This window comes from Canis lupus, chromosome 32 (assembly GCF_048164855.1).
Source record: "Canis lupus baileyi chromosome 32, mCanLup2.hap1, whole genome shotgun sequence".
NCBI lineage: Eukaryota > Metazoa > Chordata > Mammalia > Carnivora > Canidae > Canis > Canis lupus.
The window spans coordinates 13727555-13744977 of NC_132869.1; the positions used below are offsets into that span (position 1 = coordinate 13727555).

The 17423-nt window shown below is 39.9% G+C and overlaps 1 protein-coding gene across 9 annotated transcripts in view; it reads right to left on the bottom strand.

Moving 5' to 3' along the window:
• TP53BP1 (tumor protein p53 binding protein 1) overlaps positions 1-17423 on the bottom strand; it is a 102050-nt gene that overhangs the window by 71629 nt on the left and 12998 nt on the right. For 6 of the 9 annotated variants that reach the window (XR_012022815.1, XR_012022816.1, XM_072809256.1 and 3 more), the window contains exons 2-5: positions 3759-3948; positions 2998-3182; positions 2699-2792; positions 2364-2448 (exon numbers count right to left, since the gene is read on the bottom strand). Coding sequence is in view for 7 of the 9 variants with exons in the window: in XM_072809256.1 (XP_072665357.1) it covers positions 2364-2448; positions 2699-2792; positions 2998-3182; positions 3759-3765 (371 nt within the window). In the remaining 2 variants the exon portion in view is untranslated. Of the gene's footprint in view, positions 1-2363; positions 2449-2698; positions 2793-2997; positions 3183-3753; positions 3949-8799; positions 8871-17423 lie in introns of those variants that run through there. The other 3 variants (XM_072809252.1, XM_072809253.1, XM_072809254.1) reach the window with 3 other exon arrangements.

Below are 17423 nucleotides of genomic sequence, written 5' to 3' on the forward strand. Positions count from 1 at the left end.
TTATACTGCTTTGCAAAACATTACCATTTGGGAAACTGGGCAAAGTTTACAAAGGATCTCTAAGTATTATTTCTTACAACTGCATGTGAATCTATAATCGTCTCATTTTCAAAATGTTTAACAGCAAGGGGCGCCTGGCTGGCTCAGTTGGTGAAGCATGCAACTCTGATTCTGAGGTTGTGAGTTCAAGCCCCATGCTAGGTGTAGAGATTACTTAAAATCTTTAAAAAAATAAAATAAAATTTTTACAGGGTAATAAAACAATCTATAGTTCTTTAGTATATATAGTATATATAGTATATAGGATGCTCCATGGTTAGGATCATTGGCTTAGTTAGACACTAGATATGAGAGGAAGATTTTTTTGGAATTTTATGTAGAAAAGTTCACAAGCAGCTTTTTCCAAAATACTTGCATTTATGAATAAAGACAACATTAAAAAAATCAATATACATGTGTTCTGAAGAGCTTTCAATCTCTTGGAAACAACTCCAAATCCTTTCTAGATTCATGGCCTTTGCACTTGCAATTCCCTCTGTCTGGAAAATTCCTCCTCTCACATGCCACACACTTCTCCCCAGCCCCTCAACTATGCCTAACAAATTCATATTTATATATATTTATAGTTGAGATCACATTCCTTAGAGAAGCTTAACCCCCCCCCAAAAAAGAGAAGCTTACCCCATCACACAGATTAAGTTATATATTATATTTTTCCTCCTTCTTTGCAATGATCACAATTATAACTGCATAGCCATTTATGTAATGATTTAACATCTGTCTCTCTATTAAATTATAAACTCCATAATGGCAAAGCCCCTTTAAAACACCTGCCACGGTGCCTGCACATTTACTGAATGTAAACATTCAAGTTTTGTTTTTTTTTTTTTAGAGAAAGGAAAACACATTGATATACAAAGAGAAAAGAAGTAGCATGGGACTTCTCTAACAGCATTGCTTCTTTTACAATAAGGGATCTGCATAGTCCCTGTCCTCACTGGTTCAAACCAAGAGGCCACAAAAATGTAAGCAAGGCATGTGTTCCTAAAGAAGTACCATAAACTTAAATGCCTACAGAAAGCAAAACAAGGTAACACAAAGGAGTGAGGTCAGTTAAGAAAAGCAAGAGCACTATAATAAATGATGAATACTTGGCTTCAATGTCCATGTACAATAGCAAATTATGGGGACCACAACTGACCATAGCACTCATGGTCCCCTAAGCAGAGGATAGCTGCTCTATTCACAGCTCCAGGCAATTGTTACCAGTAATACAAGTGTTGTATTACCTCTGGACTAGTAATGCCAGAAACTGAAAATCCAAGTTTTACATAAAATTTCCCCATTTTAAAATTCTATCAATTAATTTAAATATATTTTACAACCATGTATGGGCCAAACAGAACCCATTTGCAGACCAAAATTGTTTTGAAGTATCTAACTGATGATTTGGGAGAAAAAAATTATGTGCAGAGTACTAAAAAAAAAAAAAAGTTTATTTTTTAGAAAAAACCATACTCTTTCAATACCTCAACCTAACATTCTCCTCTCTGACTGCTCCCTTTTCTACTATGCCACCACAAGGTCCCTAAAGTTATCTAAGTTCTCTTTTGATCTTAGCAGATTTTAGGCAGAAGACTAAGCAGCAGTGAACACTAAGAAAGAAAGAAAAGGCACTTGAGTCAGGAGCACTCAAAGCTCAGCTGTCACTTACAAGCAATGTATGCTACAGCAAGTAATTTAACTTCTTCACCCATCGGTTTTCTCCCTCTATGTAATGGACATAATGTCTTCACTGTACAGCTGCTTTAAGGATGAAATTAAACGAAACTATATCAAACATCCAATCCAGTACCTAACAGAGGATACACTCAATAAATGGGCAAGGTAAAACTATACATAAGACAAAGTAAAAATCACATACTCTCTAGGGTATGAGTTAAACATTCTGGGTCTAAAACTGGTAAGGTAATTTAGTTGGTAGAACTAAATGTTCTACCATGGTCATGTTTCATGGAAAACAATGCCTAACATTTTTGATAATATATATCTAAATATCTTCTGATGATTTTTTTTTCCTACTTACTAAGTCCTATCTATGCTAAGAATGAAGAACACTTATTTTGTTTTATATGCACAAGAGAGATCACAATTTGAATACAAGTGTAAAAAATGTTTATTACCTTCACAAAAGAGATTCTAGCTATCAGTACTAATATACTAGTTAATACAATCCTCAAATCCCACTTTCTAATTCACAAAAATAAGATTAATCCCTTTATCCTTGGGATGAGGTGATAGGCACAAATAAAAGAATCGATCCGTTAATAAATTTAAATAAATTCCTGCCAACACTAGTATACCTGCTTGTCCTGTTTGGCTGAGGTATCTGTTCAATGACCTGACTGATGGAACTACATGCATCCAAATGGGAAGAATCTACAGGTTCTGGGGAGGGAAAACAAAATAAGGATATTAGTATAAACGTTTACCACCAAACGTCAATACAAGTTGAGAAATGTAGACAATATCAATCTAATCAGCTACATTTAAAAAATCAACTTTTTGAGTGCCTACTATGCACCAGATACTGTGCTACCCCTCACTTATGTACCTTCCCCACAACTACATGTTTAGATCCACCCAGCTCCAACAAGAGCACTCTTGCAAAAGGGACTAATAGTTTTAAACACCTCACCTGCAGCTTTGTTTTCTTTCAGATGCTCATTGAACCCACTATTATTATCTCCTTGTTCTTCTCCAGCTGTTTGTTCAGGATTGGACACAACATCCTAGAAAATAATACATAAATAACATCCCCTACTAAATAGGAAGTAATCCAAAATGAGGCATACTTTTTGTCAATCTATTGATTTCATTTTTCCAAACAATTTTATCCAAAAGATAGTGATCTCCTAAGTACTTATGTTTGCTGACTGGTCTTGATTAGATGAAAAATAATTTTTCTCAATCATTTCCAAACAAGGTATCACTCACCAACACAGGGTTCTCTTTGTGTGTCTGTAGATTAGGAAGGTGCCGGGATAGCATACTTAAGTGAGAACCAGAATCATCTTCTAGAACCTGGCTTTCAGGCTGAGAATCTTCAATTATCAGGCAAGGAGTGTCTTGCTGAGAGAAATCTGAATCCAACTGACTTCCAGTAGGGTCCATCTGCTCCCCTGGAACGGAATAACAAAAGATCAGTTCGGTGTAACCTACTAGCCTTCCTCACGCAGTTTGAGCTTCAAAAATGGGGCGGAAGTGCAAAAGCTAAGAAAGGGGACCAGTCTAGGACTCCAATTAGATTATATTTATAATCGCTGCAAGCACTTTCCTATCATACCTCCCAAGGCCTGGTTTGCTCGGTATTTACTATCAGCCTGCCAATTCTTCTCCCTCTTCTTTTCCATCACCTTCCCCGTAGACACCCTTTCCTCTCTTCCCTAACCTCTTCTCTCCCCGCCTCTTTTTCCATCCCCCACAACTCTCCTTACGTCCTTCTGGCGCCTCTATGGCCCCCTAAAAGGCTGCTTGGTGATCTCGGTTCGCTAGAACACCCTCGGCCCTTCACGTTTCCTCAAGACCACCCAGCCTTCCCAGTTACTGCCTCCCCACCCCCTCCTCAGGGCCCTCCAACCCTTTCCCCGTCACCGCCGCCATGCTTGCCACCCCGCCCCCTCCGGTCAGCCATCCCTTCAGACCCGAAAGCCAAGCCTTCAGAGCTCACTGCACCCCCACTTTTCTACTAACAGTACCAGGCATCCCGGCGGGAGATCACTCGCGCTGGAGCTAGAGGTCCCTGCACGCTCCCCAGCTCCCTCCAGCTCGATCCCCAGGTCGCCGCTGTAGCCACCGCCGCCGCCGGCCGCGAACTCCCCCTTTTCCCGTCACGTCACTCAGTATCTGCTTGCCCATTCGCTGCTGCTGGCCGCCACTCAAGAAGCCCTGTGGGTGATTGGTGGCTTAGGCAGAGTGCCCCGCCCCACGTAAGAAAAAGGAACACCGCGGCGTGTTTCCATGGCAGCATGGACGTTACAGGCCCTCCCCCTAGTACAGCCAGAGAATGACAGTATCCTTGAACCGAAGGGACCTTGAGAGGGCGTGAAATATATTCCTCTGCCTCCGGGACAATTGTTTGTGTCTCTACTCAGACATAAAAGACCTGTTTTCTCTCGTTCGTTCACCTCGAGGCCCCTTCTCTCATCCTCTTCCTTAGAAAAGGAGAGTGTTCCCCGGCTTTCTAATAAAAGGGCAAAGAAGATCCAGGATGGCTAGTACTTCAGAGCTGTTGAAACTGAAGAGAGGAAGGATGCTTTGGGTTTTACCTGTGTCCATCAGGATTCCTTTCTATGGGCCTCTAATTGAATTCAAGGGCTTCACATTACGTCTCTGCCAGTTTGGGTTTTGTTGTTGTTGTTGTTGTTGTTGTTGTTGTTGTTGTTGTTTTTCTTTCTTTCTTTACATTGTCTGAGGTCCCCAGTAAAGCTTTTTTTTTTTTTCTTCCCATCGGCCCTTTCCAGTCTGGAACATAATTCGAGCTTCACGTGTGCTTATCATTGTCCTATCTTTTATATGACACTGAAGCCCAAGGAGACTATAACCCCAGACCTTTTTTGTACTTCCCGTTGAGAGAATTGAGCACAGTGATTCCCAGACTTGGTGGTGAAGAGAACAGCTGCCACCCCTTTAACTAAATGACCTCAAAGATCCCTCCAAAACTTGAGAGTCTATTAACCTAATTATGGTGCCAGGGTCTTATAGAGGGTGTGGCAGCTGTGACTTGTATTAATGAACTAGGCACCAACTAGAAATATGTGTTTTATTTAAGTGGTAGTTGGATGTGGAATGGAATTCTAGCCAGAGCAGCTGTCAATAGGGAAAGCACCTAATACACTGCCAAGCATAAACATAGTAGGCATTCAATAGGAGGTAGTTCTCTCTCCCTACCTCAGGCTCAGAATGACTTAGGTACAGCCCAACCATGATTCTCCAATCCTGTAAATGCCCAATTTAGCACTTGATAAACGCTAAGAGGAAGTGGAGCTTCCTATAAACCATTCTCCCTGCCGTTATAAATTACAGTGATCACATTTTTTAAACTAACAATCAAAGAATGTCATGTGAGTATATGTTACTTATGGAAACAAAAGGACAGAATCTTTGAAATGAAACTGTCCAGGGATGCCTGGGTGGCTCAGCAATTGAGCATCTTGCCTTTGACTCAGGTCGTGGACCCCGGGTCCTGGTATTGAGTACCGCATCAGCGGAGCCTGCTTCTCCCTCTGCCTAGGTCTCTGCCCCTCTCTGTGTCTCTCATGAATAAATAAACAAAACCTTAAAAAAAGTTCTGAAAAATCTAGACTACTGTTGCTGTAACTAGAATATACTTAGGGTCCTTGGAATGTTTTACTAGTGCAACAAAGATGGAATAAAACACACAGAGACATATCCCTCTTCTTAATCTTCAAATCATTTATAATTGATCTTCTTTCCTCCATTCCTAATGCTGCAGAAGACCAGTGACCAAATAAATATAATTCTTAAAGGGCCAGGGCAGGTCAATAACAACACTAGGTAGACAAAGTGAATTCATCAGCTCCATTTGTTTTTTGTTTGTTTGTTTTTGTTTTTTTCATCAGCTCCATTTGTGAGGGCTCAAACAACCAGTTCCTATTGTGGCCAAATCTCAACCTCAAGTCCCATAAAAATACCCCAAAAGTCACTATATTTTTGTTCTTTTCTGTTCTGCTATTGCATTTCCCCTCCCCAAGGAAGATATACATAAATAGGCCCTCTTGATTACTTGAAAAGTAACTGGGTTTATTAAAACTCACAAAATTGTATGCTAAAAAGATAAACTGAACCTCAATAAACATGACTAAAAAGAAATCAGTCAATAAATAAGCCGGGATCCCTGGGTGGCCAGCAGTTTGGCACCTGCCTTTGGCCCAGGGCACGATCCTGGAGACCCGGGATCGAGTCCCACGTCGGGCTCCCAGAGCATGGAGCCTGCTTCTCCCTCTGCCTGTGTCTTTGCCTCTCTCTCTCTCTCTCTGTGTGTGACTATCATAAATAAAAATAAATAAATTAAATTAAATAAATAAATAAATAAATAAGCCTGAGCCATCTGAGCCATTCTCCTTACTAAATAAAACTGAAGAAAAACTTGAGAGGTGCCCAGGTGGGTCATTAAGTTCAGAACCCAACACTTAAATTTGGCTCAGGTCTCAGATCTGAGTGTGGAGCCTGCTTAAGATTCTCTCTCTCCCTCTGCATCCTCGCCTCATGTAAGTGTGCATTCTCTCTCTCTCTCTCTCTCTGTCAAAAAAAAAAAACCTGTGAATTCCTTGGTAGCCAGTATAACAATTAAATTAATCATTAAATTATCCAGAAAGATTAGAAAATGCAGGCAGGTTGTTTACCCACTGAGACTGTGCCTGATTGTGGTTAGATGAGCCAAAGACCTTTATTGACTCTGAGGCTGCAAAGGACCATCGGCTGAGCTACCTACCTGCAGGTGCATCTTTACCTAAGCCACCTCAGACAGAAATCTAATTTATCTCTGAAGACAAGAAAATCCCATCAGACTTTATGTTAACTCACTTTAAAGTTTAATAAACCTCATTGTCAGAATTTTTTCTTCTAATCATTTAACCTAAATCTTTTATTCTAGAGTTTAAATGGCTCTTAAAGCCATTTCCTTTTGTATTGTCTTTAATTGGTAATTTTAAAACCAGAAAATTTTTCAAAAGGCTGGAATCATCTCATCTAGTCCAATAATTCCATAATATATTTCAACCAATCAAACAATAAATATAAGTGCTATATATACTTAGTCTTTTTCTGAGGCCCCATCACAAACTTCTCTAAGCAAAAGAACCCCATGGACGCCTGGGTGGCTCAGTGGTTGAGCACCTGCCTTTGGCTCTGGTCTGATCCCAGGGTCCTAAGATGGAGTCCCTGCATCAGGCTCCCAGCAGGGAGCCTGCTTCTCCCTCTGCCAGTGTCTCTGCCTCTCTGTGTGTGTTTCTCATGAATAAATAAATAAATAATTTTTTAAAGATTTATTTATTTATTTATGATAGACATAGAGAGAGAGAGAGGCAGAGACACAGGAGGAGGGAGAAGCAGGCTCCATGCACCGGGAGCCCGACGTGGGACTCGATCCCGGGACTCCAGGATCACGCCCTGGGCCAAAGGCAGGCGCTAAACCGATGAGCCACCCAGGGATCCCCCAATAAATAAAATTTTTAACAAAACAAAAGAACCCCAGATGTTTTAATCCTATCTCATGGACACTGGTCACTAACCTTTAAATTCGCTTCATTGTTTTCAACTGGAAACTCAGTTTGGGTGTTTAGTGGCAAAGAACTTTACTGAAGATATGACAAGTACTGAATTTAATAAAAAACTATTACATTTCCCTTTTAAACTGAAATATTAATGTTATTACATTTTTATATTAAACCTATAGTTGATTCTAGAATGCCTTCTGTTGTGCTTGGACCTATACAATCATGTCCAGTCATATACCAATGATATAATTAATAACACATACTACATTTTTACTATGCAGCAGATATTGTGCTCTGTTTTATATTCATTATTGCACTTAAAAGCCTCATAACTCTGAGGGTTACAAATGAGGACACTAAAGCTTAGGGAGATGAGATAATTTTCATAATGTCTTAAAGCTAGCAAAAGAAAGAATTTGAACCTGGTCCCTAGTGTTCTAGGAATTCATAACAATTAAAATAATATGAAGAAAACAAAGGAAAAATTGAAAAGTTGTCAATTCCACATCCCTATGAAGAAGTTAAATCAAGAAAGAGGTGATGATATAATTAAAATGTGAAAGCAAATTGCTTAAGGTACTCAATAATTAATTGCGTATGATACTATATTGCCTATGATACTCCTAACATGAGGCTGATACACTTAGTACCTACAACTCCTACAGTGGAAGCAATCCCACTGGTCTATATCTTATCTCTATAGAACTGCCTCCTGTTCATTTTAAGTAAATTTTTTATTTTGAAGAAAATTTCAGAGCAACAGAGAATTAGCAAATGTAGTATAATAAAAAAATAGTATAATTATCCCTCATAAACCTTTTCACCTTTGTTAACACTTTGCCACATTGCTCCTGCTCAATTTTTTTTATGTATATATAACATGACATCTATGGTTTTACCCATTCCTAAGTATATGGCTCAGCGGAATTAAGTACATTCACATCGTTATGCAACCATCACCACCATCCATCTCCAGAATTTTTTCATCTTCCCAAACTAAAACTCTATAGGCATTAAACACTAACTCCTTACTGCCCCACCCCTCACCCTACCAACCCCCGGCAATCACCATGCTACTTTCTGTCTCTGAATTTAACGACTCTAGGTACTTCGTATAAATGGATTCACACAATATTTGTCCTTTTGTGTCTGGCTTATTTCATTTGGCACAATGTCCTCAAGATTAATCCATGTTGTAATTTTAAAAGCATGTGTCAGAATTTCTTTCCCTTTTAAGGCTGAATAGTACTCTTTTTCTTTTTCTTAAGATTGTGCTTGCTTATTCATAAGAGATACAGAGAGAGACACAGAAAGGCAGAGACATAGGCAGAGGAAGAAGCAGACTCCCTGCAGGGAACCCAATGCAGGGCTGGATCCCAGCACTCAGGATCACGACCTGAGCCAAAGGCAGACGCTCAACCACTGAGCCACCCAGGCGCCCAAGGCTGAATAATATTCTATTGTATGTATTATCACATTTTTTTAAAAAGACTTTACTTACTGCCCCCTTTCAGCTAGATTCATTTTCCAGACAGCCAATCAGCTAGCCGTAGGCCTTCTTATTAGCCAGAGTTTCTCTAAAACACAAAAATACCAAGCACAGTTGTGACTGCAGTACTAGCTGCAGTTTTCTGCCTTCCACCTTCTCAGATTTTAAACTGAAGAGTTTAACTCCACTAGGAGCCACTTACCTGGAAACAGTTGTGGTAAGGGAAAGGAGGTAGAACATTTGCCCATTTGAATACTGATGGAAATTGCCATCCACCCCCTGGTTTATTCCTTTTTTTTTTTTTTTTTTTTTTTTACAGGTATTAAAATCTCCATATCCTGGTAGCATCTCCCCTCCACTTTACATCTCTACCAAGCTTTCTGTTTTCCTTCCTTCCAAATTCCACTTTATCCATACCAGTAACTCTAATCTTGTGCAATCTGGCTTCAATTTCCATAAACCCAGTGCCTAGCACAATTCCAAGCACCAAGCAACTACTCTAAAAATGTTTGTTAATAACCAATTCTGAAAATTTCTTGTCAAATCACCTCATTAGCTTTGACTTTTATAGTGTATGATGGTGTTGCTGAGTCCCTCCTCTTTAAGATTCTCATTCTATGACTTCAGAGTTCCTGGCTCTCCTCAGCTTTCTTTCTTTTTCTTTTTTCTTTTTTTTTTTTTAAGATTTTATTTATTTATTCGTGAGAGACATGGAGAGAGAGAGGCAGAGACATAGGCAGAGAGAGAGGCAGGCTCCAGGCTCCATGCAGGGAGCCCGATGGGGGACTCGATCCCGAGACCCCAGGATCACGACCTAAGCCCAAGGCAGACGCTCAACTGTTGAGCCACCCAGACGTCCCCTCAGCTTTCTTTCCAATCCATAACTCCCTGGAATCTAGTACTACAGGAAGAAAATTAAGAATGGTACCAGCATGCCACTGCATGGATGGAACTTGAAAACATTATGCTAAGTGAAATATGCCAGACCTAAAAAAAGACAAATATTGTATGATTCCGCTTAAATGATATACCTAGAATAGGCAAATTCATAGAAACTGAAAGTAGACTAGTGGTTTCTGGAAGTTGTGGGAAGGGAGGAAAAGGAGAATTATTGTTTAATGGGTATAGAGTTGCAGTTTGGGAAGATGAAAAAGTTCTGGAGATGTATGGTAGTGATGGTTGCACAAGGTGAATGTATTTAATGCTACTAGACTGTACCCTAAAAAATATTTAAAATGGGGCACCTAGCTGGCTCAGTCAGTAGAGCATGAGACTCTTGATCTTGGGGTTGTGAGTTCCAGCCCCACGCTGCATGGAGGTTACTTAAAAAATAAATGTCTTTTAATAAAATCTTTTTTAAAATGTCTAAAATAGGAAAGTTTATATGTATTATACTATAATTTTTTAAGAGGGGCACCTGGATAGCTCAGTTGCCTAAGCATCCGACTCTTGATTTTGGGTCAGGTCGTGATCTTGGGGTTGTAGGATGCATCAACTCTGTGATGGGTGTGGAGCCTGCTTGGGTTTCTCTTGCTCCCTCTCCCTCTGCTCCTCTCCCACCAACGCTGCACATGCACATGCTCTCTCTTTATCTCTCTCTCTCTCTTTTTTTTCTCTCTCTCTCTTTAAAAAAAAGTATTTTAATGAGACAACACTAAATTTCAGTATTTAAAGATGTACACGTAGATCACAAAAATAATATAACAAAGAAATTATATGATTGTAATAAAAGTCAAGACTAGTGGTTAATTTTAGAGGGGATAGTGGGGTTTTAACTCTTTAAGAGGCAAGTCAGGTGCTTGGAAATGTTCTATTTTTATTACTAGGGGCATTAACAGGTATACATACTATTTATCATTTATATCTTTATATGTTTATATTTTATTCATTTTTATGTGTGTTATATTTCACAATAAACATGACTTAAAATGAATAAATGTCATTGATGCTAAAACTGGCAATGTGGTGGAAAAGAGGTTATTTACATAGTTTCAAGTGTATTGAATTTGAGACTAAAATGTATTGAATTATTAAAACAGGAAGTAGTACGTTTGCAATGACAAAAATTTGGTATTCACCAACCTAACCAAGTGATTCCAGTTAACATCATCATAGTGGAACAAAATACCATTTTGTGTCACTTGGTATGATGCTCTGAGAAGGACATTACAATTATCTTAATTGTATTCCTGTCAAAAATTCAGGAATTTTTGAGAGTGCCTGGGTGGCTCAGTGGTTGACCACCTGCCTTCGGCCTAGGACATGATCCTGGAGTCCTGGGATCAAGTCCCACGTTGGGCTCCCTGTATGGAGCCTGCTTCTCTCTCTGCCTATGTCTCTGCCTCTCTCTCTATGTGTATCATGAATAAATAAATAAAATCTTAAAAAATATATTCATTACCTGAATATGACCCTGAGGAGACACCAGATAAGCCTAAATTGATGGATGCTATACAAATAACCAGCCCATATTCTTCAAGGAGAGAGACTGGGGAGGGGGCGATGCCAAGATCAAGAATGACAAAGAAAGACTGAGGAACTGATTCAGATTTGAGTAGATGAAGAAGATAAGACCCAAGACTGTCAAATGCAACATGTAATTCAGAACTGGACCCTGGACAAGAACTAGGTTTTCCTTCTGCTGTAAAAAACTATAATGGAAGCATTGATGATAGCTGAATAAGGTCTGTAGATCATATAATAGTATTGAATTAATGTTATTTTCCTGATCTTGTGATTATGTGAAAAGAAAGAAAGAAAGAAAGAAAGAAAGAAAGAAAGAAAGAAAGAAAGGAGAAAGAAAGAAGAAAGAAAGAAAGAGAAAGAAAGAAGAAAGAAAGAAAGAAAGAAAGAAAGAAAGAAAGAAAGAAAGAAAGAAAGAAAGAAAGAAAGGAAGAAAGAAAGGAAGAAAGAAAGGAAGAAAGACAAAAGAGAGACTGGTACCAAATTATCCAAGATTGAAGCTGACCAGGGATGGTACTAACCAAAAGTACAAGAAAAGTTTACCTGCACCCAACATAGGAATAGGATGAGAGCAAGAAAAGGAATATTTTTAGAGCCTTTGGAAACTGCTAGGAATGACAGCCAGGATAGTAGAAGATGAGAAAAGTCATCTTGCAGATTAAAACAAAAAGAAAAAAAAAAAAACCCAGCTACTCCTAAACTCTTAAGTCCCCATGGGGATAATGTTCTGGGGCTGAGAAATATAAGATTCTTCTTTTTTGTATATATAAAACACATATAATATATATATTCTTCTTATATGCAAAACACTTCAGTGGACAAGGACACCAAGCTGATTCCTATTCATGAATGGGTTGCTGAACCATGAAATGTTTACCTCTGAGGGAAGTGTATGTATACATTTTTTAAAAGATTTTATTTAAAAAATAATAAAAATAAATAAATAAATAAATAAATAAATAAATAAATAAATAAAGATTTTATTTAGGGCAGCCCGGATAGCTCAGTGGCTTAGCGCCACCTTTGGTTCAGGGCATGATCCTGGAGACCCGGATCGAGGCCCTTGCCGGGCTTCCTGCATGGAGCCTGCTTCTCTCTCTGCCTGTGTCTCTATCTCTATCTCTCTCTGTCTCTCATGGATGAATAAGTGAAATCTTTAAAAAAAAAAAATAAAGATTTTATTTATTCATCCATGAGAGAGAGAGAGACAGAGTCCTGGAGTCCTGGGATCAAGTCCCACGTTGGGCTGAAGCCTGATGTGGGACTCTATCCCGGGTCTCCAGGATCAGGTCCTGGGCGGAAGGCAGGCACTAAACCACTGAGCCACCCAGGGATCCCCCATATGTGTATATTTAAAATCATGTATACAGTGCCAATTTTTTTATCCTACTCCCTATATCACTATGTCATATCACCCTTCATTGCACTCTAGGTCACTTCACCCATCTCCCCTCTGTACTTTTTAAAAAATTATTACTTTTTTAATTTTTTATTTATGATAGTCACAGAGAGAGAGAGAGGGAGGCAGAGACACAGGCAGAGGGAGAAGCAGGCTCCATGCACCGGGAGCCCGACGTGGGATTCGATCTCGGGTCTCCAGGATCGCGCCCTGGGCCAAAGGCAGGCGCCAAACCGCTGCGCCACCAGGGATCCCTAAATTATTATTTTAAAAAGATTTTTATTTATATATTTGAGGAGTACAGGAGAAGGGTCAGAGGGAGAGAGAGAGGGAGAAGTAAAGAATCTCACGCAGACTCTGCACTGAGCACAAAGCCCGACGCAGAGCTCTATCTCACATCCTTGAGATCATGACCTGAGCTGACCAAGAGTCGGATGCTTGACCAACTGAACCACACAGAATCCCTTTAATTATTATTTTAATTCCAGTATGGTTAATACACAGTGTTAAATTAGTTTCCGGTGTACAATATAGTGATTCAACAGTTCTATACATTATTAAGTGCTCATCAAGATAAGTGTACTCTCCTTCACCTATTTCACCCATCCCCCCACCCACCTCTTCTCTTCTTCTGCTTTTGTGGTTTGTCTCTTTTTTCTTTTGTTTCTTAAATTCCACATATGAGTGAAATTATATGGTATTTGTCTTTTTGTAACTTATTTTGCTTAGCATTATACTGTCTAGCTCCATCTATGTTGTTGCAAACGGCAAGATTTCATCATTTTTTATGGCTGAATATTTCATTATATATATATATATATATATATATATATATATATATATATATATATATATACCATCTCTTCTTTATTCATTCATCCGTGGACATTGGAGCTGCTTCTATAATTTGGCTATTGTAAATAATACTGCATTAAACATAGAGGTGCAGGCAGCCCCAGTGGCCCAGCGGTTTAGCGCTGTCTTCAGCCCAGTGTGTGATCCTGGAGACCGGAGATCGAGTCCCACATCAGGCTCCCTGTGTGAAGCCTGCTTCTCCCTCTGCCTGTGTCTCTGCCTCTCTCTCTCTGTCTGTGTCTCTCATGAATAAATAAATAAAATCATAAATAAATAAATAAATAAATAAATAAATAAATAAATAAATTTAACATAAGGTGCATATATCTTTTCAAATTAGTGTTTCATATTCTTTAAGTAAATACCCAGTAGCAGAATTACTGAATCATATGGTAATTATTTTTCTTATTCGTTTACTTGGCAGAGAGCGAGCGAGCGAGAGAGACAGAGAGAGACAGAGCACAAGCAGGGGGAGCAGAAGAGGGAGAGGGAGAAGCAGGCTCTCTACTGAGCAGGGAGCCCAATGTGGGGCTAGATCCCAGGATATTGGATCATGACTTGAGCCAAAGGCAGATGCTTAACTGGCTGAGCCACCCAAGTGCTCCGATTATATGGTAATTTTATTTTTAGTTTTTTGAGAAAACTCCAGTTTGCATTCCCATTGACAGTACACAAGTATTCCTTTTCTCCACATCCTTGTCAACACTTGTTCTGTGTGTTTTTTATTTTAGCCATTCTGACAGGTGTGAGGTGATATTGCATTGTGGTTTGATTTGCATTTTCCTGTTGATGAGTGATGTTGAACATCTTTTCACGTGTCTGTTGGCCATCTGTATGTCTTTTTTGGAGAAATGTCTGTTCATTACTTCTGCCCATTTCTAATTGGATTATTTGGTTTGGTGTTGAGTTTATAAGTTCTTTATATATTTTAGATGCTAATCTTTTACTAGTAAGTCATTTGCAAATATCTTCTCCATTTCAGTAGGTTGCCTTTTTTTTCTTTTTTAAAGATTTTATTTATTCGGGCAGCCCAGGTGGCTCAGCGGTTTACCGCCACCTTCAGCCCAGGGCCTGATCCTGGAGACCCAGGATGAAGTCCCGCATCAGGCCCCCTGCATGGAGCCTGCTTCTCCCTCTGCCTGTGTCTCTGCCACTGTCTCTCTCATTAATAAATAAATAAAATCTTTAAAAAAAGATTTTATTTATTCATGAGAAATACAAAGAGAGAGAGAGAGGTACAGAGGCACAGACAGGGGAGAAGCAGGATACCCGAATGACACTATTCTTGCTCCATGGTGGTAAGTGGAAGGAGAGCAATGTATAAAGATGATTAAGATATAGTTCCCACAAGGTGCCTGGGTAGCTCAGTGTTTAAATGTCTGACTCTTAATTTCAGCTCAGGTCATGATCTCAGGGTCATGAGATTGAGCCTCGCTTCCATTCCACACTCAGCGGGGAGTCTGAGAGTCTCTCTCTCTCTCTCTCTCTCCTCTCAAATAAATAAATAGGGATGCCTGGGTGGCTCAGCAGTTGAGCTTCTGCCTTTGGCTCAGGGCACGATCCTTGGGTCCTGAGATTGAGTCCCGCATCAGGCTCCCTGCCGGGAGCCTGCTTCTCCCTCTGCCTATGTCTTTGCCTCTCTCTGTGTGTGTCTCTCATGAATAAATAAAGTCTTTAAAAATTTTTTTTGAAAGAGAGAGAGTGAAAGAGAGATCACAGAGGGAATGGAAGAGGAAGAACCAGACTTGCCACTGAGCCTGGAACCTGATCTAGGACTTGATCCCAGGACCCTGAGATCATGACCTGAGCTGAAGGCAGAGGCTTAACTGACTGAGGCACTAAGGCACCCCAATAAGTAAATCTTAAAAAAATAGAATTCCCACATATAGGGAACTTATAATTTATAGAGAGGATAAGACATGTATACAAATAACTATAATACAAGATGCTATAAAAGTGCTGTAGGAGTTCAGAGAAGAAAGAAATCAAAAGAAATAATTTAAATCATGTTTATAGTGATTATTTATTGAGCATTTGCTATGTTTATTCTTGCTTTTTTTTTAATGTCATCCAGCCTCATTGCTATAAATGTCACTGTACATTAATGACCACCAACTTTATATCTCCAAACCACACTCTCACCCAAATCCCAAACTTACATATCTAACTACTTATTCAATAACTCCATTTGGACATTCAAATGACATCTCAAACTCAATATGCTTAAAATTTAAGTCATCTTTTCTACTAAACCTGCCCCACTTGCAGTCTTCCCCATCTCAGTGATAGGGATGAAACTTCATCCTTCCTGTTGCTTATAACAAAAAGCTTGGAGGGAAACCTGGGTGGCTCAGCAGTTGAGCATCTGCCTTTGGCTCAGGTCATGATCCCAGGGTCCTGGGATCCAGTCTCGCATCAGGCTCCCCTCAGGGAGCCTGCTTCTCCCTCTACCTATGTTTCTGCCTCTCTCTGCGTGTCTCTCAAGAATAAATAAATAAAATCTTTTTTAAAAATAGCTTAGAAATATTTTTTTGTTTTCCATAGAAGAAGAAAATAAATAATCCAGGTTCTTATCAAGCAACTTCAACAATTACCAACAAATATCCAATCTTGGGGGTGCCTGAGTGGCTCAGCCGGTTAGGCATGCTCTGTTCATGATCCCAGGGTCCTGGAATCCAGCCCCCTGTGCAGCTCTGTGCTCTGCAGGGAGTTTGCTTCTCCATCTGCCCCTCCCCCTGCTTGTAAGCATGTGCTCTCTCTCAAATAAGTAAATAAAATCTTTAAAAAGAAAAATCTTGTTTCATCAATATTCCCTCCCCTTTCCCAACTGATTTTTTTAAATATTTTATTTATCTATTCATGAGAGACAGAGAGAGAGAGAGAGAGAGAGGCAGAGACACAGGCAGAGGGAGAAGCAGGCTCCATGCAGGGAGCCTGACGTGGGTCTCCATCCCAGGAACCCAGGACCATGCCCTGGGCCAAGGCAAGCGCTAAACCGCTGAGCCACCCAGGCATCCCCCAACTGATTATTTTAAAGCAAATTCCAGATATATAATTTCATCCAGAAATACTTGAATTTGTGTGTAGAGTATCTTTTAAAACATCATTAATACATACAAAGAAAATTAACAGTAATTTCTTAATGTTATCAAATATGTAGTGTTCTAATTTCTCCAATTGTCTCTCTTTCTTTTTTATTTTTTTTTTATGTTTTGCAATTCCAAAACAAGATTTACCCATTGCATTTGGATGATTCTTTTCTTAGCTATCTTTTAATCTGTAAATCCTCCCTCATTAAAAAAAAATATTTTACTTATTTGACAGGGGGAGAGAGCACAAGCAGGGGGAGCGGGAGAGGGAGAAGCAGGCTCTCTGCTGAGCAAGGAACCTGATGTAGGGCTCAATCCCATGACCCCAGGATTATGACCTGAGCCAAAGGCAGATGCTCAACCAACTGAGCCACCCAGGTGCCCCAATCCTCCCTCATTTTTATTTCCTGCAATTTTTATATATATATAAAGATTTTATTTATTATTCATGAGAGACAGAGAGAGAGGCAGAGACACAGGCAGAGGGAGATGCAGGCTCCCTGTGGGAGCCCAATGTGGGATTTGTTTGTTTTGTTTTTTTTTAAGATTTTATTTATTGATTCATAGAGATGCAGAGAGAGAGAGGCAGAGACACAGGCAGAGGGAGAAGCAGGCTCCATGCAGAGAGCCTGACGTGGGACTCGATCCAGGATCTCCAGATCATGCCCTGGGCTGCAGGCGGCGCTAAACCGCTGCGCCACCGGGGCTGCCCGCAATGTGGGATTTGACCCCAGGACCCTGGGACCACGACGTGAGCCAAAGGCAGATGCTCAACCACTGAGCCATTCAGGTGTCCCTGCCATTTATATATTTGTTGATGAAACTAGGTC